General features: G+C 38.4%; 1 protein-coding gene across 3 annotated transcripts; it reads left to right on the top strand.

Moving 5' to 3' along the window:
- The first annotated feature begins 777 nt into the window (after positions 1-777).
- Positions 778-25,287, top strand: scml2 (Scm polycomb group protein like 2). 3 transcript variants are annotated; one of them, XM_026378353.1, is made up of 14 exons: positions 778-844; positions 4,491-4,579; positions 4,902-4,970; positions 5,525-5,595; positions 6,124-6,358; positions 6,858-6,946; positions 7,167-7,410; positions 17,122-17,438; positions 17,762-17,888; positions 17,979-18,185; positions 19,703-19,876; positions 20,515-20,730; positions 22,844-22,998; positions 23,247-25,287. In XM_026378353.1, the coding sequence occupies exons 2-14, from the start codon at positions 4,558-4,560 to the stop codon at positions 23,370-23,372; spliced, it is 2,052 nt and encodes a 683-aa protein (XP_026234138.1). In that variant the 5' UTR covers positions 778-844; positions 4,491-4,557; the 3' UTR covers positions 23,373-25,287. The 3 variants fall into 3 exon arrangements, with proteins under 3 accessions (XP_026234138.1, XP_026234139.1, XP_026234137.1); XM_026378354.1 differs by having other exon boundaries at positions 17,759-17,888; positions 22,847-22,998; XM_026378352.1 differs by having other exon boundaries at positions 17,759-17,888.

The following is a 25,287-nucleotide window of genomic DNA, read 5'->3' as shown; positions in this document are numbered from 1 at the left end:
GCATTTATTTCTGTGCACACCATGAACCTGCATAAAACAATTTTTAAACAAAAAGACACCACTTACAAAATTCACTACAAGTTTAAAATTTTGCACACCTCATTAGATTCATCCTTACCTAATTAAAGATTATGAATTGTGTTACACTTTTATAGATCAAACTATGCCACAGTATAGGAAGAGGTTATAATTAGACCCACCTCCACAAGCTGCATCTAAATGAATAATGTAATGAAATAATATAGGCTGTGTGATCATGTGTGCTTTTACTTTTAATCCTCGAGTAACATTTGCAGATAATACTTGTGTATTATTACTTGAGTAACATTTTGAAGGTAATCCTTTTGCAGCAGAGCATTTTGACACTGTGGAGTTCAGTCAGTCACAGTAGCACCTTTCATTTCATTGTAATATTACAGTAATTTAACCCAAATGGATTTTGAAAAACCTTCCATTATTTTATCATTTGATCTGTCTTGTTCTATCTCGTCCTATTTTTTTTTTTCTCGTACATGTGCAGGTTTATGTCATCACTGTTTCTCATCACCTTCTCCTCCATGAATAACAGGAAGCTGCAACTCAAGACGTTTACGTTTTCGTTTCTTCTTGACGTGAAGTTTATTATTAAACCACAATATGAAACAATATCCGCCTTAATAAGACGACTAATTAATTATTTCCTCCTCTGCCTCTGTGGGTTTTTTTTTTTTTTTTTTTTACCATCCACTGGAAAAATATGAATTACAGCACTGCGTGGTGGACATGCGCGTAGCTGCAGCGAATATGGCGGCTTGCATCTGATAGAAAGTGAGGAATCTCCCATCAGAAATACCCAGTCGACACGGTGGGTACGGCTCATGTCTCATTATTACTCTGCTGTGCTGCACATGACGGGTTTGTCTCTCGTTTGTTTTCCGAGCTGCGATCAAAGGCGCATCGCGTTTCCTGCCGTTTGTCCCTGCAGAGACAGACAGCAGAGCGTGTTTATACTGGGCTGTGTGCAGACGGGGGGGCTGCTCGGTGCGCACAGGAGCTGCTCTGAACGCTGCAGATTTCCCTTTGCTTTCTGTTTACCGGACTCCTGCTGAGGATTGCGCTGGAACCAAGCAAACGCTTGGCACGATCCCGCAGCCTCCTCGTCTCACGCCTGTTGTTCTAATGTGAGGTTAGCGGCGTTTAGCCTGTGCAATGAACACCGTCCCGCCCACAAAATGTGACCATAAATCAAATGAAAATGCGTCACAGACTTTTCCTCACATTTATGGAGATCTGCTGCTGGTTTTGCGCGCCCCTCTTTAATCCCGCACATGCAAAAGGAGACGCAGGTACTCTGAGGTCTAATGCTAAACGTGTAGTGCCACGCGGGTGCTGTTGGGATTCAAACGAAATGATGACATCAAAAAACAAACAAACAAACAAACAAGCAAACAAACAAAAAAACAAAGCTTGGGGTGTGAAATGTTGATGAAATGATATCCTAACTTAGACCATGTGGAGGTGACGCCCTGCAGCGGCTCACAGCAGCAGTAATGTGATCCTTCCTCTCCTGTCTCCAAACTGAGTCTGACAAACAGAGAGCTTTAATCTGGATTTGCAAATTAATCTCATTACTGTCCGAAGGCTAGTTTTCCCCCCTTTAATCCCCTTCTTCAGCATTTAACATGAACATTTTTTTGGCAAATATAAGAGGCTGGATTAAAGTCACCATTTGGTGACTGACACTTGGATTTGCTGCTTCCTTCTTCTTTTAGCCTTTCTGGCTATTAGAAATAAGGATTGTTAACTTTTGTCACGTTTGAGCAATAACTTCAGATCTTACATAGTTGTGCAGTGATCACGAGCTGTTATTTCTCTATTAGTTTATTTATAAAATGGCTGAATTGTGATGTGATCAGAAAGTTCAGACTTGCTGCTCTTTGATGGTGATTCAATCATCTCTAGGTTTGAACTTTATATTTTTCTAAATTCTAATCAGATTAATCGATGATGAAACTGAATTAATTTAAACTTTTCTAAGTTTTGAGAATCAGAAAATAATTAATTCATCATTGGGAAGAACTGACGTTTGTTTTTATTAACAGCTCAAATACATTTAAATATTTTTCCTTATCTTAACTATAGGTCAAAATAATCTTGAGATCTCTGATAAACTGTAATTCTTTCCTCTTTTTCCATTTAGTTTTGGAAAACATCCATTAATGGATGGTGTAAGCACACGTCCCGTGGATGTAAATTCTGCAGTTCTGCATAATGAAAACTAATATTTCATCATTTATTAAGATGCTTGTTTTAATTTTACATTGTAAACATATAAAAGAAACCAAGCTATGAAGCAAAGAGTTAATTCATAGTTAACAGAAATTAGTTTTATTTAAGTTCAAGCACAAAACTACAAAAGTATTTTCAGATTATTTCACACTGTAAGTTTAAATATTTTTGTACTCATGTTACAGATGGTTAATTAATAACTCAGTTGTTAAAGTTAAATGTATTAATTATTAATCTGATAATGAAGTTAGTTATTAGTCACAGCCTCAGTATTAATGTTACTGACCTATTTCAACATTACACTCTTAAGTCAAATTTATCTTTACATGGAGTTTAATACAATAATAGAGACGCGGAGAGCTTCATAATGCTGTGTATCCATCTGCACTGCATTGATTTACATTATTTTGACCAAAGGTCTTTGAATAAAGTTTAACTGTCACTGCGACAGCTTCTCTTGTTAAGCTAAAGTTTTCGCCTCTCTTGAAACCAGGCCTCAGGTCATTTTTCAGCTCTTCTCACTGCTCAGGTTTGTGAACATCACGCTGATCCCAGATCACTGGCTGTCTTAGTGGAAATGGAGGTTGTAAAAATTAAGTGCTTCCTGGTTTGCCAAGTGGTTTTGTCTGACCCTCTTAAGTGAGGCAGACAGACCAATGCAAACACTGAAGCAGACTGAAGCTGAGCGAGTAGCAGAGCTGGAATCCTTTTCATGTCGGCCAGCAGACGTCCCACATCCACACGTCTTAATGGCCTTTTATGGCAGCTTGGAATCTTTATGGCTTCTTTTGACTCAATGGGATTCACTGCTGGGACAGCGGGGTCTGCAGGGGACGGCCACAATACACTGCAGAAGCAAAATTTTAATCTCAACTAAAGGAGACGTTGTCTTGCCTCTGGAGAGTTTAACCACTGGATTTGTTGATTCAATTTTAAATACTTTGAATCACCTTTTTGGATCCTCTGCTACCTTGGATTATATTTTTGCCTCATTCTGAGCTGTCAGCATGTACAGAGCAGAACTACGCTGCAGGTTTTTGTAAAGCTAATCTGGCCTTTTGTGCCTGAGCTTCAGCACAAACAGTATGGTAACGCTTTTATTTTATTGGTCATTCTTACAGCACATCACACATCAGGAGTAAATAATGTAGCACAGATGATAACGTGTGTATTTTGGCCAAAGGAGTTTATATGGACATACTGGGTTACTACATTTTACATTTGTTGTCTTTATGAGCACATATACTGATAGTGTTGTTGCTGTAACAGGATCATCTGCTTTTATTGTGATCTTATTCTTCCTTTATGTCAAGTGATGCATTGTTTTTACTTTGATTGTGGTAATGCAATCAAAAACTACTATAAAACTGATACCAATTAATATTTTCTTTTACATTAAAGAACAAACTGAACAAAAACAGTATTTTAGTGTAAGTTTGCTGCATTTAGGAGGAAGATTGTCTGATTGTGAGATTAGGAATTAAACTTAAAGAATTAAACTTTAATCCATTTTCTTTTTCTTACTGTCAGACTTTTCTACCACATCTGCAATACTGCAACCAACAGACACATCTTTTACAACGAGTTGCAAATGCATAGTTTCATTATTTAAAGAGCCAAATAACTGCTGTGCTGTGTTGTGTTTGATGGGGACTATTTTCAGCTGTGGATGAACACATTTGGTGTTCTTGAATAATAAGTGCTGCAGGATGGTGCATGTGGGATTGAATCAAAATGAACAACACTGTGTGTGTGTGTGTGTATGTGTGTGTGTGGTGAAGAAACGTGTGGTTGATTGTGTTTGTGGAGCAATATTATTGGATTTGATGGCAAAAAGAAAATGATGCCTGGATTTAATCTTTAAAACAAAGACAGTTTAATACTATTAGTTGGCAAGGTAAGGTGAGTTTATTGGTATATAATTTATACCAATTTTATCATTTAAGCAGCTTTAAATGAGCCATAAAAAGAATTAAGACGACACGTAAAAGAAAACAAGACAATAGGCAAAGACTGGTTAAGTATGAATGGAATGGATTTAAAACAAACTACACATCAGAATAAAAAGAAAGACACAAATAAATGTTCACAAACTGGATCTTATTTGGTCCCTGTATCGTGAAATGTATCATTTAACCAAGATGTACATGACAGCAGATCTGTGCATTTTGTATTATTTGTATTATTTGGGTGGTTTTGGATTGTACCCGTCTCTTCTCCAGTGTCTGTTCAGGTCCCGGTCTTTCTGACTTCGCCTCCTCTGCAGCAGCACATTTAACTGTGGTCACCATGGGCCGAACGCCACACAGAGGTAGGCTTCACAACGCTTCATCTCTGTCTTTAATGTCACTGGTAGACTTGATTCTTAAAGGCAATAAATAAATAAATAATAATAATAATAATTAGCAATTTTATCTCACAACAAACTTTAAAAAGATCAAAACGCTCATTGATATTTTGTGCCGCATAATTTGAATTTCTGGTGTTTGAAATGCTTGAGATGCAGCAACAGTTCCTTTTTTTTCCCTCACAGCTAATGAGTCGCAGGTCCTATGCCTTCTTTCTCACAGTAATTACAGTCTGTATATCAGACAAATTCTGATGAGCGGTTCAATCGCCGTTTTGATTTTCAGATCAAAAAGAGGAGAAGAAGGAGAGACGAAGCAGCATCACAACAGGCTCTGCCCTCGACAAATCGAATGGTGGGGAATTCTGATCCGTGGCTTGTTCCTCGTCACTGTTGAGCTTTCATTAATGCTCTAATCTAAAAGCTTTCTGTGTTAATAGCTTACTTGATTCAGACAGCTCTTTGTCAGCGCTCGCATTAAAATGATCAGAGGGTTTTAGTAAGTTTTGATGAGCACTTCTCTCAAATTCTAAAAAGATTACCATCATCTCTTACAAACATTTATTGGCATATTCTCTGATACACCCCCAGAAACTGTGCAAAATTTAGCAAATACACCATAGGCGAGCTTAAAATGCTCCTGTCAAGCTTCAATTCATTTGAGTTTTCATCTAGTAATGATGTTTGTTTTGATCTGCTACACTTATTTAAGATTTTGTGTGTAAAATACTTAGATCTGGGTTGTTACGATGTTGTTAAATGTCTCATCATTACTGTAGCTGTTAGGATGAAAAACACATAGACAAGTAGCAGCAGGAAGGTTTTTTCCTTCTAAAATGAGCTCTCATTTGCTTCGATCATTTTCCTGGACTCTAGTCAGTAGATTCTTTCTGCTGTTTTTGTTACTAGAACCGTTCAGTTGGGAAGATTACCTGAGAGAAACATCGTCCACCGCAGCATCACCTTCTTGCTTCAAACAGGTAGTCGATTTATGTTAAATATATGTAACAAATGTACCATGCTAACAGGGGTTACAGCCAAAGCCTAAATGAAATGTATTATATTTTGACCTGATGCTTCCTCACCACAATGAGCATGGCCACAGAAGTTTGTATTTATATATACTTATGGATAAATAAATATAAAAAGTTTGTATTTGTGACTCAGTTTTAAAGATTTATGTCATTGCTAAGAACAGATGGGCTGAGAAACTCAGCACAGGCTGTGAAATTCAGCAAGTACTGAGAGAAACTGATCTTTTTGTGGAATTTGTTGCCATTATATATAAAAACAAAAAAACCTACCAGCCTCAGGGTGCATCAGACTTAATCTTCCCAGACTTTAGTGACTGTATACAGTGTGGACCAGTGTTTTCTGTGTCGTCATTGAATTTTAGTTGCGAAATAAAATCATTGTGTCCTCGAATAATGTAAGAGTAAAATATGTGTCGCCCAGTGTCCTCACAACATACTGTGTGACAGTGAAGGTCTCTCTTTGTCCTTCTGCAGTCCAGAGTCCCCCCGTCCAATGACTTCAAAGCAGGTATGAAACTCGAGGCAAGAGACCCACGCAACTCCAACTCAGTGTGCATTGCAACGGTGATGGGCATGATGGGAACTCGTTTACGCCTGCGTCTGGATGGTAGTGACAACACCAACGACTTCTGGCGGCTGGTTGACTCATCAGACATCCAACCAATAGGAACCTGTGAGAGGAACGGAGACATGCTGCAGCCTCCGCTTGGTAGGAGCTCTTCAATGTGTATAGCCAGCATGAAGATACTGTACGTGTGTATATTTGAGGGACTTTTTCAGTTCAGGGTTTGTGTGAGAAAGTGAAATATTTAGAAAAGTAGGAGACAACACACTGCTGGTACTGGTCTAATGGGGACATTTAATTGAATGTCATCTTCATAGAAATAAGAGTCGGGTTGGTCCATAGGTTTTTGACATTTTCATTTTTTGTTCTGTATTTTATTAGTATTTTTATTTAATATTTTTTTTAAAAACTCATATTACAAAGGTGATGTGTGTCTGTACATTTATCTCAGGTAAACATTTAGTTGTACTTTATTTTTTTGAATTTGAATATATGAATTATGAACCATTAACAAACTGCATATGATATCATATAGAAATCCTCTACTGACATCAACATTTTAGCACATTAGTGTTAGTCACCCCTAAATATGAAGAGGACAGCTACCGCAGGATAAACTGTACTGTTTCGACCTCGTATACAGGATTTAGGATGAACGCTTCCTCGTGGCCCATGTTCCTCCTGCGGACGCTGAGCGGAGCTGAGATGGCCCCTGCCTCTGCTTTTAAGAAGGTATTGACTACTGGAAAGCCAATACTGATGTATATTTTTTACTGAAGCTGCCAAAAATATTGTGCTTTCAACTTTAATGTTGAACAATCACATGTAACAGATAAAAAAGTAAATCCTCATTTAGTTTAGTTAGAAAGAGTCAAACACCACTAAAAGTTTAAATAACACATTAAAACTTTCCACTGTTTTAATGTCTGTATATGTGTATTTGTTTGTTTAGGAACCAGCCAGTCCTGCTAAAAACTACTTCCAGCCTGGCATGAAGCTGGAGGCAGTAGACAGGAAGAACCCCTACCTGATTTGTCCGGCAACAGTGGGAGAGGTCAGAGGTCAGGAGATTTTTGTCATGTTTGACGGCTGGCGAGGTGCCTTTGATTATTGGTGCCCCTTTGACTCCAGAGACATCTTCCCTGTTGGCTGGTGTGCCCTGACAAAGCACAGCTTACAGCCTCCTGGAAACTTCTGTAAGTGCTGAAGTGATTTGTTTCTTGTGCTTTTTGTGAAAATGCTGAGCAATTATTTTGTGGCCCAGAATAATAGATGATAATATCATTTTGTTTACTCACAAGAACAGCTTTTAACTTCTCATTGTAACCATCCGAATGTAGTAGCTACTGGACCAGTAGCAAGTTAATTCATGGTTATAGGTTTTTGTTTTGATGGTAGACAGTAGATCAGTAGTACGTTATCTCATTTTCACCACTAGAGGGCAGCACAAGCACAATTCAAATGAGTGCATCACAATCTTTTCTCTGCATTTGTTAAAATGTACATGGACGTAAAGTTTGTACAGGAGTGGTGTGCTTATTTGTACTGGGCCCCTTGTGTGACAATGGTTTGGTAATGAGGAAATGACTGAATGATTTGTTGTAGCAGAAAAATACCACGCAGAGTTTATAAGGTCGTCCTTCAGCTTGAATTCATCAATCAGAAACCTTTTTTTAATTGGTTGTGTAGCTACAGATAAGTTATTTTTTAACACTGATTAAAGTTTAAGTAAACATTTTTTAATCAGCAGAGTCATAGTTTAGCCTTTAAAATGGAAAAGAGTCACTAAATTATTACTTATTTAATATTATTAGTTGCAAGCAATGGAAGGAGAATATTTTATACTATTTACTTTAGCAGGACCAAAAGCTTTTCAGTCACCACCTATGTTTGTTTCTGTGTCCAGTTCTTAAGGTAGATTCAAAACAGTTTGGCATATCTGAAAGCTTAATTCCATTTGTGTGTTTTTTGCTCTGCTCCATGTTGAGCTAGCTGGCTTTGTTTGTGGGGTTGTGACCTGCAGCTCTGACCTCCACACGGAGTCTGCAGAGTTGATTAAATAGATTCCAGTTTCTGTTTTTTTCAGTGCTGCTTTACATAACCACAGGCTGTTTTGTTAATGCACGATAGTTTGAGCTGTTCTTGGCTCCATTTTGCTCGTTTGAAAGATGTGACAAAGCTGCTTGGCATAAAGCGCAAAACAACAATCGCTGATTCTTCCACATAGATGCAAATTTAGGCAAATTTTGAAAGAACAAATTTTGGATTATAACCCTATAAATGTTTTATACACATTTGTATGCAGTTTAATATGACGAATCCTAGCCAGTCACTGGTCCTGGTTAGCATCTGGTGGTTTTTATATGCAAAACACAAAACATGGCAAAAATAATCACAAACTATTTCCAGAAATATTGGATTTTTTTTCTATGACATAAAAACAAATATGTGTCTTCTACACTTGACCTTGTCTTATCTGACAAAAAGCACAAAGAAAGATTTTTGAACTTAATTACTCATACTATACTATAAGCAAAGTTAGAGTTTGATGCTTGCGACACATGCAAAAATAAAACAAAAGTATATAAAATATTTCAATAATATAATTCTAGATGATTTCAACATTAGCAGGTAAATTAATAACAGATCTCATGACTAGGTATAAAAGCATCTACTGAACACTTAGCCTTTGCAGGCAAAGGTGGCTCATGGCTCCTCACTTTGTATGGAGATTGTTGATTGATTATTTTTTAATGTAAGATTGCAAATAGTTCAGGTCTTCCATCATCTTCACTTCATAATGTTATAAAATAATTAGGGGAAATTTCTATGTACAAAGGCCAAAGGCAGAAACCTCTGTTACCTTTGAGCCCTCATGCATCATTACACAAGAAACTGTCATGCTCCTATGATGAATGTAATCACATTGGCTTGGTAGTACTCTCGAAAACCATCGTCACTTAACACCACTGCTACATCCAGGCATCTATAAATGCAATATGAAACTCAGAGTGCTGAAACCATACATCAGTTCTGGGCAGAAACTCCACCGACTTCTTTAAACAGTGGAAACATGTTCTGTGGACAGACGTTTCCATGTTAAAGGCTTTTTTTGAAAAGAGAGGTTCTCTGTGCAAAAGACAACAAAGACTGTGACCGACTGTTATCAGATAAAAGTCGCAAAAGCCAGTATCTAAGATGATCTGGGGGTGCAACAGTGTCTGCAGCGTGTGAAAGTACCATCCTGGGGAATCATTGGATATTTGAGCAGGACAATGCCATTACTCATTTTGCACGTGCTACAACAGCACGGCTTTGAAGACACACAGTGCGCGTAGTTGACTGGCCTGTCTGCAGTCCTATTGAAAACACATGGCACCATCATGAAGAGGAGAATTAGGCAACAGAGACGAGAGACTGTTGAGCAGCTGAAGTCTGCTGCTTGTAAAAAAAACAAAGAACAAACTGATTCTCTTCAATTTGCAAAAAAAACAAAAAACAAAACAAAACAAGAAAACTAATAAAAACTAAAAAAAATTAAATTAAATTCGTGACACTGATCTAGCTTCCCCATAGCCTTCAGTTTATTTATGTAGCTTCCTTCATATTTAACCACATTAAATGTTGGACTCGGTGACACAACTCTTTCGCTAAAGAGATTCTTCCTCTTCTGTTTTCGCCGTTTTAGTTCACTGTGACATTTGGCAAGAAATTCAGATATCCTGCCAAATGTCACAGTTCTTGTAAATGCTTGCAAATAACTGGTTTGAGGAAAAAAATAATAATAGGGCTTGATAATAATAAGTGTTTGAAGCATATTATGGTTTTTCACAAATGCAGATTTGTGTGAGTGCTCTTCAGATAACAAAAACATTATACCCTGTTCGCCTGTGATACTGTTTACTCCTAATCTTTTCAAGGACCCCACGATGGACCTCTGAACCTCATTTAGACAAAACATATCCTGCATGCGTCTGTGGAAATTGGAGCTTTGGTTGATAATATTAAAGTGTGAAGGCAGGTCTGAACCATTAGTTATCAGTCAGGATGTAAATATTTGGTAACAGCCCCCACACATTGCTTTTTGAACTAGGAGTTTATCGGTTGTAATAAATATCAATTATTCTCATGTTTGTGTTGTGCTCAGTTCCCAATCAGCAGTTTCCTTCCCCTTTACCCTGTGGCTTGTGCCCACTGGTCAGGAAACACATGGCTTTAAACAACCCAGACCAACAACCTTGATTAATGGGAAGTGTGAGCACATGTGTGTTTTGTGTTTTCTCCACTAAACTGATGGATGACAGCAGTTACATGTCTGTCAGACCGTGAGCTCAGCCTCGGGCAGTGAGGAAGTCTAGTTTACAGGTTCCACGCAGTGTTTATTTATAAAGACACACACATACAAAAAAGAAGTTAATCTCTGCTTCACATGTGGTTCCATCTGTCGTCGGAGTAGCTGTCGTAATGTGCAGTCAGATCTCACACCCTACCTGTGTCCGCTGCGTAGAACTAGCTGGAGCCGATATTGATTTAGTGGTTTTCCCAAATTCATTTACTTATCATAAATTACTCTGTTGATTTTGACTATGTTTAGTTTTTTTATTGAGATCATCTTGTCACCCTCCAAATGACAAAAAAAGAGGATAATGTGAGATTGCAGCACTGTAAATAAACAATAGTCCTGAGCTTGATGGCTTGAATCATTAGACATACTGAGTCCTTCAATAATAAGAAGCCACAGCAGCTCAGCTTTGCTGGACTGCACTAAGATTTTATAAGAATGAAACTTTCTTTTGTTCCTGCTAAGATTTTCCAATAATGTCCTTGTACCTGCTAAAGTCATGCAGTTTTGTAATTGTTAAATGGGTTTAAAGAGGTTCATTTACAGAGGTTTTGACAAATTATTCTTACTAAAATAATTCATACAACAGATACATGTCAACACCTATCTCAAGTCTAACTATTAATTATATCTGAGAAATAGTCAAATCACTTAACACAGATTTATTGTGTGTGTGTTTTGAAGGGAACAAAAGGATAATGTAAATCACCGCACAGCTACTGTAAGTATGTAAGTCAATAAGTAGGGGTTGGTCGAGGTGTTAATGAGCTGGTAATTAGCCGTGCATATGAGAGACGGAGCGAGAGACTCTTTAATTACTGCTACGTTTAAAAATTCTAATTAGCTTTCATCAAAGTTGTCCTGGTGTGACCCCGCTCCAGAGAAGCCAAGACTGGGCATCTAATTGTTTTTCCTTTTTATCCACAGTGTTCACCGTCATGCAGATTTTATTTTTATTGTTTTACTGTTTGGTTTAACTGCAGCTATGATATATCTTTGCCTTTGCTTGTTGTTAGTAAATTAGGTCAAAATGTGGGATAAGGCTTTCTGAATAATGCATGAAGGACACAGCGCGTCTCTGCGTTAGTGGACACACATTCACAGGAATTGTTTTTGCCTATAACACAAACACAAATTACTCCATGCTACTTATGTCATATGTCTCCATTTCACCCAAAATGACATCACAGAAATTTGATTTTCTAAATACTTGATTAACGTATACAGACACAAGTTGGTTCATTTTACCAAACTTAAACTTTATGATCAGTTTTTTTCTTTTGGACACTTTGACAGGAAAAGACATCATGAATTCAATAATAGCCAAATATTTATAGAACCACAGAAACACCGTGCCGTTCTCATGCATATCACATAGTTTATTCCTGTCTTGAACCTGCAACGTTGTTGCTCCGTTGCATCCAACTAGAAGAGGATTAAGTTGTCTTGGAGTAAATGAGCTTTTCCCATGCAGGCTTCCTCTGTCTGCTGTGCCCCACATTGTTCCAGAGCCATGCAGGGAGATATCTGACCATGCCTCTGTTTCCTGCCGCTGGCCGTCTCTCATCAGGACACAGTATGTCTGAATAAGCTGAGGTTACGCTGACGGGCACCTCCTTCTGGGATTTCAGAGTGCGTCTGTGTGACAGAGAGAAAACACCAGCTCCACACATTGGGCCCTTTTCACCCCGTTTCAATCAGGACTCTTATGATTCAGTTTAACCTTTTTACCCCCCCCCCCCTTCCCCCATCCACCCACTAGATCCTCACCCTCTACCTCATCAGAGATTTGCTGAGAAGCCTGTGACTGATGTAGACTGTCGATATGACCTGCAGATAACATGAATAAAGACTCAGCTCCCCCTTCCCACCCTCTATCACGCCCACACACCCACTCTTCCTTCCTTCCCTCCTTCTACCCCTCCCCCCCCCCTATGCAAATCCCCCCCCCCTCTCCCCTTGTTCATTCATTGGAGGGGAAGCTGTGCAGCGGCTTCAGCCAGCAGCAGAAGCAGCCGCATGGGCTTTGTTGTGGACTACTGCTGGGAGGAAAGACAGGGGAGAGAAAGGGAGGGAAAAGCAGCTGATAGAGACAGAAAATAAGACAATAAAGTGCTGGGGAGGAGAGTGTTTTAGAGAAAGTCAGGGAGAGGAAAAAAATTAGGCAGCGAGGGGAAACAAATCAACACTGGCTGAAAGAGAAGGAGTTGTTTTAAAGAGAGAACCAGGAAGCAACTGTGCTTGTATTGTTAGGGACACTGCTATCACTATCTGCCTCCACTGTTACTACTACGAAAGACACAGTGGTTGAAGTGAAGTTCTGCTTTTTTTTTGGTGGGGATTTCCTGGTGAGTTTGAATACATTTACCAAGTTTGTTTGCATAAATGAACAGAAGAAAAAACAGTTTGGAAAGCTGACGAATGACGTATAACTTACCTTTATTGTGTTTTAAAAGACTATAGTGTTATCATGTTTGCTGATGTAGTGAGTTCATTCAAATCCAGACATGTTGATTGAATGTAGCAACACCATGTTTGAAATTTCTGCATTTTCAGTGGAAGTAGACATGTTCCTTATTTTTAACAGATAAGTGTAAGTGTAAAATATTTAAAATCAACATCAGTGATTACTGCAGACATTCAGATTGATTCAGTCAATTGTTTGCGTAATTCAGAAAGCAGTAAGTGTTTTGCTTGTATTGCTTGTTTAGGTGTATCCTGTCCCTGAAAAGCTATGGTTATTTCCTCAAATGCTCACATTTAGCTTTGTATTATTGTCTTGGTTAAACATAAAGAAGAAAGTGGAAGACCAAGCTACTGTTCATATAAAACTTTCACGTTAAGTGCAGCGCTCCCCTTGTTGGGTGTAAATGATTAAAGCTGCAGTTGCACACTGTTTTCTTTGTTTAGCATGAAGTCTTCTGGAATCACTTGTGTTCACTCAAATTCATTGTAAGAGACTATAATGACCACTGCTAGTCTGCAGTACTCCAGAGTCTGAAGATTTAACAGTATTGTTGGCGGTAATTAAAGTTGGACTGCCATGTGTTTTTGATCATCTGTTTTTTTTTTCCAGCTTCTGGAATTAGTTTATAAATGAGTAGGGGAAGGTTTAGTGGATATAAGGATCATTACAGTGCAATGATTTTATAAACACATCTTTCGATTTCATAATGAGTTCATAGGTGAACAGCCGCACAAATCACATTAGAACAACTGTGGTTTCATTTCATTTGATTTATTTTTCATTTAAAAGTGAAGAATTTGTACCGGAAAACATTGTTTTGTTCATCATGTGTTGCCTGAAGCTACTTCAGCTCCTCTGCTGTCTGTGCACACTCACACTTCAATGTACAGTTAGTGAATTTAAAATCCACTTAAAAGTAAAACCTGTGTGTGGAAGGGACTGTTTGCACTGAGGGTGCTCAGCATGTAGGTGAGTGTGTGTGTGTGTGTGGAGGGGGGTGTAATTAGATGAGGGGCAACTCTGTGGAGCCCCTCCCCCACCCCTCAGACAGCAGACATACTTCCCTGCGACCCTGTTCTCATGCTTGCACGTACACAGACACACACTCACATTCATGCATGTGCATATTTGCTTCTGGCTCTGGCTTACACAGGTCAACGGGTCGAGCTGGAATCATATAGTCATGATCAGTACCTTATGTCTCTGTTTTGTTGCACCGTATCTCTGCTAGGGATGCCTTCTGAGGTTTTATTTTGTGAGTGATGAAGCTGTAAATTTATTTTGCATAGATATATGCAAAAAAAAAAAAAAAAAAAAAAAAAAAAAAAAAAAAATATATATATATATATATATATATATATATATATATATATATATATATATATATATTATACTATTCATATTCATACTTAATTTTACATCACATCTAACAACTGATCAAACCGTGCAGCAGTTTTTGAAATGTTAACAGATCTTTTTGACAGTTCCAGGCAACCATTGGTTACTATTGATTTTTTTTATAGTGCACAAATGAATGAAATCCAATAGCTGCCAGGAAGGAGAAGTAAACCAGTACAGCACAGCCCTAGCAGACATTATTGATTGTTTAACTGATTAGTCCATTGAAAATTGATTTTCAGCTATTTTAAAAATGAACCGTTTCTCGTTCTAACTTCTCAGAATAAAGAAGATTTACTGCTTTTCTTTAATGTTATTCTGATGGAATCATTTTAGTTGTTGGCTGGGATAAAAATGGTAATACACAGATCAATGCATGATGCTTATAGTAGTAAGTTGCTGGTCTAATGTGATAAATTGGAACTGGTCAACAATGTGAAATATAAAACATATATGCCTGTGCTGCCATGGGAAAAAAATCCATTAATGGAAAATCCTGGTCATTCAGTAAAGCCAGCCGACTTCATTGAGTTTTCAGCTGAAACATATGAATAACTGCAGTAATTAACCAGTGGAAAGCTCGTCATACCTATTTGCTTAGTTAAATCCAGGTGTTTACTTTTTTTTAGCAGTGTTTATCTGGTTTGGTATTTTTTTATTTCTTTTTACAAGCAGCCTCTCAGCCGTGTCTTAATAATTAAGCCTGCTCAGCAACATTTTTAATGGAGAAAAAGATCCCACACGTGTCAGGCTGTGTTTTGAAAACATACTGTGTAAAGTAATGCAGAAGACAGTTAGAGTTGATGATGTGGTGCAGCCATAAAGCTTTCTGGTTCTGAATATTTCAAACATTAAATCACTTCAGTGACGAGCTGAAATAGAGTATTTATGATACTGTCACACAGTGTGGAAGGAAGGAAATTACTTTATAAGCAGATTTTCTTTCAAAGTTGAAGTTATAAAGGCAGAGGTGATTAGTCTCATATAAATAAATGTGATGATAAACCAATAGATGATTGACATAGCGTGGAAATGGTGCGTGTTGCCTTGGTGGCTGTCACCTAATTGGAATGGATTAGACTTTCGTTTTTTGCAACAGGGAGAGATCAGAGCAGGCTCCCGACTCAGATTTCCTACGGTGAATTATAACCTGCTGATACTGATTGATACCCTGCAAACAAATTTTGATCGGTCTTTGCAGGGCTCATAGGTTCTGGCTCAGTGTGAATAAGCGTGCCACTGTGTGTGCCGGTTTGTATCGCTGTTCCTCTGTGAGCATGCTTTGTGTGACCACTGCTGGTGAGTGAGTGAGCCCTCGCCTCTGAAACAAAACACCGCTCTCCTCTACGCCCACTTTCACTCATTTGCCAATTAAGCAGCTTTCAGGGTGCCCCGGCTGGCCCCTCAGAGAATACTGCAAACCTTCCATAGTCACTCCATATTGCCTCAGTCAAGGAGGCTCTAATGAAAGCCTTGTCCCCTCGAGACCTCATGCACTCTCAGGCCCGTGGTCTCACTAAGAAATATGTTTGAATTGAAACAGTAGATGGTTATCAACCTCTTTCCCACCTGTTCTTTCCTTCTTACTTTATTTCTGTCTGTTTTTTTTCTGACTTTCTCATTTTTGTTTTCTTTTACATATCCTCTATGGTAACATGATTATATCACAGAGTCACGCTCAGGCTGATGAAGACAGGAGGGGGTTATACTGCCACTGCTTTATGTGTTTTCCTTCTTAACAATGGACATTCATTTATTCTTCCATTATTTTGACTTTCAATATATTTAAAATCTTAAACGGACATGTTGCTGTAATATTTCCGTCCTGCATGAACAAACAATGCATTGTTTTGTTTGTTTTATTGGGGTGCTTGGCAGAAATAGGAAATAAGGGGAGACATCTCCAGCTAGACTTGAACTTGGGACACAATGACTATATGAGTGTACCGGATAGACTGTGACTGATATGTTAGCTAGAATAGCCTCTACCTCTCATTATAATACACTCCAATTCAACTCCACCTCCAAGTATTAACAATCCACATTACATATAAACTCAAGTATATCAGTACATTTGTATAAGTCAGCTGATGACTAATATCTGAGTCACGACTCTTTAATAACACATATTATTAGTTCATAATATGCATTTATGTCTAAGAACTTGCTGATATTTTTTTAAACTATCCTTGGCATTGGCCTGAAGAATCCAATACCAATCACCAATATAATCACTGTTTTTGTTGTGTTGCTGGAAGCAGAGGGCTTGATAAATTGTCTAACAGGCAGGTTTCTGGGGGCTTGTGACTTTTGACTCTGATTTCAATATTGGGAGGGTCTCAATACAAAGGACCTGCCAGTTTCAGGGGAATCAAAACAAATCTCAGCGGGACCACTCAGTTATTCATTTTCCTCCAGTATTTTTGTCTTCTTCACATTTGGGGAAACTAGACCACAAATACAATCTTTAGGATGTCTTTAAATGTGTCTTTTTAATAATGCAAAGTGTACCTCTTGATTCTCTGTACGTTTGAAGTCTGTAATTAGGATGTTATGTGCTTGCAAGTTTGCATTTGGTTCAGAAGGTTTAACATTTATTTACACTACAATATTTATGTACTTTTAATGTCCTTAGTGTGTATTACAATTACAATTGTATTTATCTCTCTCATTGTTGTCCATCCATAATATTTTTTCCAGTTACCCTACCTGGTGCACTCCTCGCCCCTGTTTCTTCCTCCTCAGCCTCCCTCACTACACGTCGATCGTCTTCCAACTGCTTGTCCTCCATGCAGACCTCATACCGACTCCCCAATCCTTTGCCACCCCTCCCTGTTCGGAAGGGTGTTCGAGGTCGCCGTCCCAAATCTCAGACTATTGCTTTGTTGAAGGCAGCAGCTGAGGCTGCAGCAGCAGCCGCAGTAAATGGAGCATCACAAAGCCCTGCCAGAACAGTCTCTGAGGCTCAACTGGCCCCTAGACCACACAAGAAGAGAGGGCCCAAGCCTAAGAGCAAGGTGAGATGTCATCTGGGCTAATGATTCCACTGTTTTGTGTTTTGTGCATTGTGGCAAATGATGAAGAGAGGAGAAGGTCAGTGGCAGACTGTTTAAGGAATGAACAAGCTTTTGTGAATGTTCAGCCAAGATAAAACATTTACTAAGGAGACAACTTTGCTTTACAACCTGCTGTGTGTGCTACCGTGCAGTTCATGTGCAATTAAAGTTCTGTAGTTGTGAGTGAAAACACACTTTGAATGAATCATTAACTATTTGTCATTGGCCTTTGTAGGTAAGAGACGGTTAATGAAATGGGGTTTGTATTTTTTTTGCTCTAGAAGAAGCCTCAAGTAGTGCCGTCCCTGGGGGGATCATCAGTTACAGCTTCAGCTCCAGAGACAAGACTGAGCTCCAGCCATGTCTCAGCAGACAACAACCACAGCAGCAGCTCAAATGTAGTTTGTACAGGTACACCGAATGCCCGATTCAACAGTTGACAGTCATGGTATTTAATTGTTTTATAAAGGATTAAGTTTCTTACTGTTTCTTTCACCCCAGTGTGCGTTTATGTAAACAAGCACGGTGACTATGGCCCACATATTGACCGAAAACTGGTGCAGCAGCTCCCAGATCACTTTGGTCCAGCTCCAGTGAATGCGGTGCTTCAGCAGACTGTTCAGGCCTGTGTGGACTGCACGTACCAGCCTTCTGTGCTGCTGTCGTTCCTGCAGAGTCAATCCCACACAGGAGGAGAGGTCATCAGAGGTAACTGCATTGAGCACCACGGGATATTTTCTCCGAAAGGAACCATGGAAAACGTGCTTGTTTTATCTGATGAGGGGGAGAAAACTAAAATGTGAACAATATGAAATTATATAACACAGAGAAAGTTCTCACATTCAAGTAATTTAAATCAGATTTAAACAAATTAAAATTTGGATTTTTGAACGTTTTGTCAACATTGATTATTTGGTTGTTTCAGCACTACTCCAGTGGAAGTTACACCATGTATACAGTACTATTAATTTAATAGTATCTTGCTTTAAGAAATCATTTATATTCTTGCCAGGACTGAAAAGATAGATGCCGCTCTCCGGTAAACAGCACCCCTTAAGCACCTAATTGGCAGGTTAATATATATTTTTTGTCAAATATTCAAAAATCTAAGTGTGGGTTGTAAGAATGTCACAGCCAAGATCAGTGACCTCTTGCCGTTTCTGCTGGTCTTTAGTTGAAATAGTTTGTAATGTCAGTTACTCTTGTACAGATTAAAAACTGTTTTATAGGTGCTGCTAGGCAGATTTCTTTTATGTGGCTATTTCCCCCGTTCTTCAGCTTTTACGCTAATTAAAGTAAATCTAATACTTATTGTAGATTTATAGCTACCCTGCAAACATGAGTGTTCTCATATAACTCTATAAGCTAGTTAACAAGCAAATTTCTAAAAATGTCAAACTATTCCTTTCCTTTCCAATTTCTGATAAATTCTAATGTATTCCTATAGCCCAGCTAGGCAATCAGCCAGGTGAAATTGGTTTAAGCACACACTCATAGGTAATGGATGTTGCCTGTGTGTGTGCTTATATGGCTATCATTATGAGGACCAGCATGAATTTTTAACCACTGGACTGAGGACATTTTTACAAAGTGAAGACATTTTAGCCTCCTTACAATGAGAAGGGTGTTTATAGAGCAATTTTGGGGTTAAGACTAGGTTTTTGGGTTAGAATTAGGTTTTGGTTAGGGTAATGGTAAGGCAGTAGATGTGATAAATAAAAAATGTAAATAGAGTAGATTAGCATGGCTGACGCGACATTAGGAGGCTAGGGAATGCATTATGTCAATGACTGTCCTCACACTGACTGCCATACAAAGTGTGTGTGTGTGTGTGAAGAATGAAGAGGGATAAAAGACAGTGTTCATGGCAGCAGCTGATGTGAGCACCGTTTCTGTAATCAGAAGTGACATGTGCGTCTAACCTGGTTTGGGATTTTGGGATTGGGTCTCCCTTGGGGGCCCAGATTGGGAAGGCTATGGGCGATGTTGGGTGTGGAGGTGGGGGTTTAATCTGTGGATTTGTGCAGGCTTGGCTTGGGTGGGAGGGTGTAGTTCACTGTGAGATGGGGTGAAAAATGTGGGTTTGTCCTTATAAAGGGAGGGTGCAACCCCTAAACCATCTGCTGTTTTTCTTTATCTGTGAATGCACACTGTGTGTGTGTGTGTGTGTGTGTGTGTGTACATACAGTGCACAGAATTTCAGCTGTTTATGTTCTGCCCACCAGTTCGCTCTGAACATGGTATCCGCTATGTGAAGCTGCCCTCTGCCTCCAGCGCCTCCTCTGTACTGCGGTTCCTGGAGAACATGTGCCAACATCTAGAGAGTGACAGTCTTTTCAGCTCGCAGCCGTTCAGCCCCTACAGCAACAACACACGATTCTACAACAGGACTAAGTCAGGTGGGAAAATAGGTCCTTGGTAACCTCCTTGTACATTTTGTTTTGTCTTGTTCTTAATATTTAAATTGCACGTTTTAGGACAAAGACTGTATGCTACTGTACACATTCCAACTGGTTTTATTTATTGTCTCACACACTCAAAAACAGCTTTAGGGCTGCTTGTTGTTAAAAATGACATCATAAAAACAAAAAAGATTACATCTTGACTTGAGCAGAAATGATAACTGACTATTGTACAGTATATGTGTTAGTACTGTATGTTCAGATGGCAGCAGGCTGGTGGGTGAGATTGTCTGACTTTCTTGAAGATCTAGTATGTAACATTTTAGAATATTCTTTGAGGAGAAATATGCTCCAAGAGTTATCTAAATGTGAAGAAATGCTATTGCAACCTCATGTGCTGTGAATCCGACTCACCGAACAGCACTGCCAGCAGCGCGGATATATTCACTTCAAAAAGCTTTTGAACAAGTCTCAACTGACTAAGCAATCAGAGAATTTCAATTATTTCTGCTTTATTACGTATTGGAGCATTCTAACCACGACGGTCTTCCAGAATAAGTCAGTCACTTTACAGTTTTGTGGATTCAGTATAGTGCAGCAGTTTTGAGTCTTTATCCCACTCTTTCTTGAAACAGAACCAGCGTCCCACACTGAAAATGGCCTGTCTAATGACGATTCCACAAAGGATCCTGCTCCGAGCACCCGCTCCCTTAATAGTGCATCAGATTACAGAGCCACAAAGAAGGAACGGCAATATTACCCTGGGCACACACACACACCGCCACCCCTACGACGTGTCAGCTCCAACCCGACTGAACTTGGCCCAGTGTGTGCACACAGACGAGTGGAGGGTAGGGGTTAAATGCGCACACACGCAGATGTCAGGGTCTAATTATCTACAGTTGCACCCAAAATTATTTAACTCCTATTGAAAATTTGGTATACGGGATAAAATTTACAAACTGTCAATTAAAATTAAGAAAGGACAATTCTGCTAATATTACAAATTCAACACAAAAAATTACTTTAAATGACTACTGCAGTCTCAAAATAATTTAACCCCTTAGTAACAGGGGTCTAGAGCACCAGATCAGCTGTTGACTTGCTGCATATGACTTGTTTCTGGCAGTTTTCCTGGGGAATACTAGCCCATTCCTCATGGGCAATGGCCTCCAGTTATTAACTAACTAACACTCTCTAGTTAATGTGTTGCAACCGCCATCTTTGACCAGAAGTTTTCTATGGGGTTCAGATGGGATGATTGTGAAAGCCAATCTAGCATCTTGAGGTATGCTTGGGATGCTGTTGGAAGGTCCAATGATGCCCAAGCTTCAGCTTCCTCAGAGACAACATGATGTTTTCTCCCAGGATGCCCTGATACTTGACTTGATCAATTTTACCCTCCACACACTGCAGATTTCCTGAGTTAGAGGAAGCAGCCCTCTATCATCACCAATCCACCACCATGCTTCAGTATAGGCATGGGGTACTTTCCCGGTTAAGCTTCATTCTTCTTCCTCCATACATAGAGCTGACCCCTAGACCTGAAAAGTTCCAGCTTGCTTCATTGCTCCACAGAACAGACTCCCCAAACCTTTGTGGATTATTTATGTCATTTTGAGCATAATTTGAAATTTCTTGTGCTTTTGGGTCAGTAGTGGTACTGTATATGTCTACTATACCCATCCCCTCAGAAGTCTGGTTGCAGCCCTTGCGTTCATTTTTCTACCATGCCCAGATAATGCAGCCACCATTCCTTTTGTTTCCAACAGTGTCTCTAGGAGCATTATATTTTTGTATCCCTTTTCTTGTTTGTGAAAGGAAATGATCTCTTCACTTTTTTTGACAACGCTTTGACTTACCATATTTCTAACATGCAATCAAACATAACACAACAAACCTCTCATCAGTTCAGGTATTCAACGTGTTTCATCTCAAGCAAACCTGCTGCAACTGATCAGCCCTTGAGTAGTTGCAATACACAATTTCCAAATATTTATCTTATGAGGGACTTTATTCAGGGTGATCAATTTAGAGACTGCAGTACTCAATAATAATAACAATAACAATAACAATAAAAGTTGTTTTTTGTGTTGCATTTGGAAGAACCACTTGAAACATTGGTTGCTTTTTTAATTATGTTGTTTGTTTCAATACCTAGTTATTTAAATGTTTATTGGTTAATTTATTTATTGCAAACCATTGAAATGTGTTTGCCAATATGATAATGTGCCTAATTTGCTGAGAGGGTAGATTTATTTTGAGTGCAACTGTTAGGGACAGGTCCTTTAGGGAAAACTTGAAATACTAATACAATTTATCTATCTTTTTTTATCTATTATCTTTGTCAGGTAGTCAACACATCACATGTTTAGTTAAATTGTCATATCCAATTATATGCAGTATATAACTAGCCTGTATAAAGCACACATAAAGTTTGCATAGTATTCTTACTACTAATTTGAGTTGAGTTCTGAGTTTGAACATGATCAGAACAGATAAATGTTAATATTGCAGGCTCCGTGATGGTTGTCTCTGGCATATATAATCATCTGTAGCTTTATAGCTGATTATCCTACTGCTGCTCTATGGTATACAGATTTTTAAAATAATAATTATTAGCATAGAAATATGCTAATAATTGCTATAGAGAGAATACAAGGCCTGATGCTACATGTCTGATGCAAAAAAAGAAAACTCGTGTGGTTGGATGTTGCAGCATTGAGACGAAGGGTTTGGCAAATGTTCAACTGAACATGGTTTAAGCAGGCAAAACATTTCCCTAATAATATGTTAACTTCAATATAACCAAATTTTTTTTTAAATTCCAAGACATTTGTGATACATTAACATCTAGTTGTAATGCTAATAAATAAAAGTATAAGCAGATGGCAGAATATTTGATAAAGCTAATAGGAATTTATTTGATCTGGTTTTCCTATCTCTTGCTGTCCCATTCTACAGCAGCCAGCTCAACAACAGGTCCAGACCATGTAAAACAAGACAAGGAGGGTTCAGGCAATGACGCTTCTTCCTGGTCAGTTGACGATGTTATTCGTTTTGTTCAAGAGGCTGATCCCCAAACTCTTGGCCCTCATGTTGAACTGTTCAGGAAACATGTAAGTACTTAACTTGTAATACCTTTCTTTTTTTCTTGTATAATGGTCCACCACTGTTTTTATTCTTTATGCTGTATGATGCAGCTGCCTGGTTGAATAAACTCTCCCTGAACTTTTAGTGTCCACGCTCAGGGATAACCAAACTGGAATTTCTTCCATTAATCAAGCTGTCATCATTTTGATCAAATAATCAAAAGGAAGTGTCTGTAAAATGTGCCCCTCCTGACAGTATGCTACTCCTTCTACAGGAGATCGATGGCAAGGCTCTGATGCTGCTGCGCAGTGATGTCATTATGAAGTACATGGGGCTGAAGCTGGGCCCAGCACTCAAACTCTGTCATCACATCGAGAAACTGAAACAAACCAAACAGTAAAAGGATAAAGACTCTCTCTTTTCTCACTGGCAACCAGGCACACACAAACGTGTACGACTTTCCGTGGTGTAGAGCAATGTAAATCTACCTTAACCAAGGATGTGGCTGCTTGGACACTGAGGCCATGTCGCTCTGTACTTCTTGTGAATTTGAAGTTTTAGCAGTCAACAGGGAATTTGGAAACAAAGCGACTAAGTTAAGACCAACATATACATATACTGATAAAATTTCCAACATTTTCCACTTGGCCCTGTGGATGTGGCCTTAAAATGGCATTTAGGCTTTTATTCATGTTGGGAAATGAATTTATTAAGTATAAGTAAGTTCAATTAAAAAGTGAAATATAAAAAATCAGTAGAGATCTAAAATCCTGGCTATGTCCTCAACCTGAACACCTTACTTTTATAATTTACAGACCACAGTTTAGTTTTACATTAAAAACAAAAACCTTTAGTACATTAATTTATCATTTGCTTAATTTAGTTTAAGATATCTAAGCACAGGCATGATTATTGTTCATATTAGTGTATTATGTCTATGAACTGGAGACCATAATTTATCACTCTATGAAGTTACCTCTACATTCCTATATTAACACACACACTGACGTACAGTAGATGCTGTAGATTTTTGCAGCTTTATCTCTTTGGATGTTTGGCTGTTAAAGTATTTTTTCCCTGGACATAATTTCAGGAAGGATGCTCTGCACTCCAGATAGACAATGTTTGTTCAGGTACTTTGACAGTGAACATCTCACTGCATAATTTCTTACAATGCAATAAATGTTTCAGAATGACTGCCTCTGTTTAAAGACTGTCACATTAAGTGTATGCAAGCCAGTGAATGTATGAAGTTATAAGAATTATTACTAACAGGTATTGAAGAGTGGGAGTGCTCAGTTACATCAGTGAGAAGTGTTTCATTCAGAAATTCTGGAGAAGAAATCCTGAAGTCAATCACTGCATAAAGATTCATGCCCTCAAACACAAAGATCATAAATAACTTTGGCAAGGTGGGGACTACTTTTCTTTAGCATCTTACTTTGGAAGACAACTTTTCCTCAACACTGGCCATTTAGTGGAATGGAAATGGATAAAATCAGTATCTGAAGAGTGATGTTTATTTGTCTCTATTACGTGTGCTGGAAAATATTCAAACTGGACAAATTCAGTTTGAGCACTGATGAGGCTAAATGATTGTATTGTACTTTGACAGTCATGTTATTAACAACAACAACACACACACACACACACACATACTAATGACTGGAATACCTTAAGTGTTTTCACATAACAATAGTCTGACTGCTGTATGAAGAAGTGAAATTGCTCCTGAAAGAGGACATGATGGAGAAACTGTTTTGTATAAAGTCAAGCCAAAAGGTTGTTTTTTGATATCATTTTGTACTATAACAAAGTGTATCAACCTGTAACAAGCGTAAGTGTAATCAAAATTTTTTTCTGCCTGAAATAGTTTTTTTTGTGCATCGTCAAATAACCACCTGCAGGATGATGTTATGTCAGAGTAATCATTCACATCTTAAAGTAGCCTATTTATCTGTTTTCGATGGCAGAAATACTCATTTTCTGAACATTTCAGAACCATTTTCAAACCAAATCATGGATGTTGTAGCTGCATTTCACACTGTTGCTCTCCTGTAGTGGTAACAAGTTGATACTTGAAACCATCTTGCTTTAATGTGAAACTCAGGTTTTAGTAGGGCTTGTTTTTAGAGTATGTTTTACATCATTAGCATTTTGTGTTTATGACTACAACATAGAGGGACTGCACAATAACCATTTTTGACTATGTTTTATGCCTTGTCATATTTCATGTGTACATATATGACTTTTTACTGTAAGTTTAAAAGATCTTTGTTACATATGTTTGATATTCATTCGTTAATTAAACATTT

This window comes from Anabas testudineus, chromosome 3 (assembly GCF_900324465.2).
Source record: "Anabas testudineus chromosome 3, fAnaTes1.2, whole genome shotgun sequence".
Classification (NCBI taxonomy): domain Eukaryota; kingdom Metazoa; phylum Chordata; class Actinopteri; order Anabantiformes; family Anabantidae; genus Anabas; species Anabas testudineus.
This window is presented reverse-complemented; position numbering and strand designations above follow the sequence as displayed.

Excerpts from the sequence above, each read along its gene's own strand:
- scml2 (XM_026378352.1), top strand. The coding sequence starts at position 4,558 with ATGGGCCGAACGCCACACAGAG. Across the intron at positions 4,971-5,524 it reads TGCCCTCGACAAATCGAATG|AACCGTTCAGTTGGGAAGAT; the intron begins GTGGGGAATTCT and ends TTTTGTTACTAG. Across the intron at positions 22,999-23,246 it reads TTGAACTGTTCAGGAAACAT|GAGATCGATGGCAAGGCTCT; the intron begins GTAAGTACTTAA and ends CTCCTTCTACAG.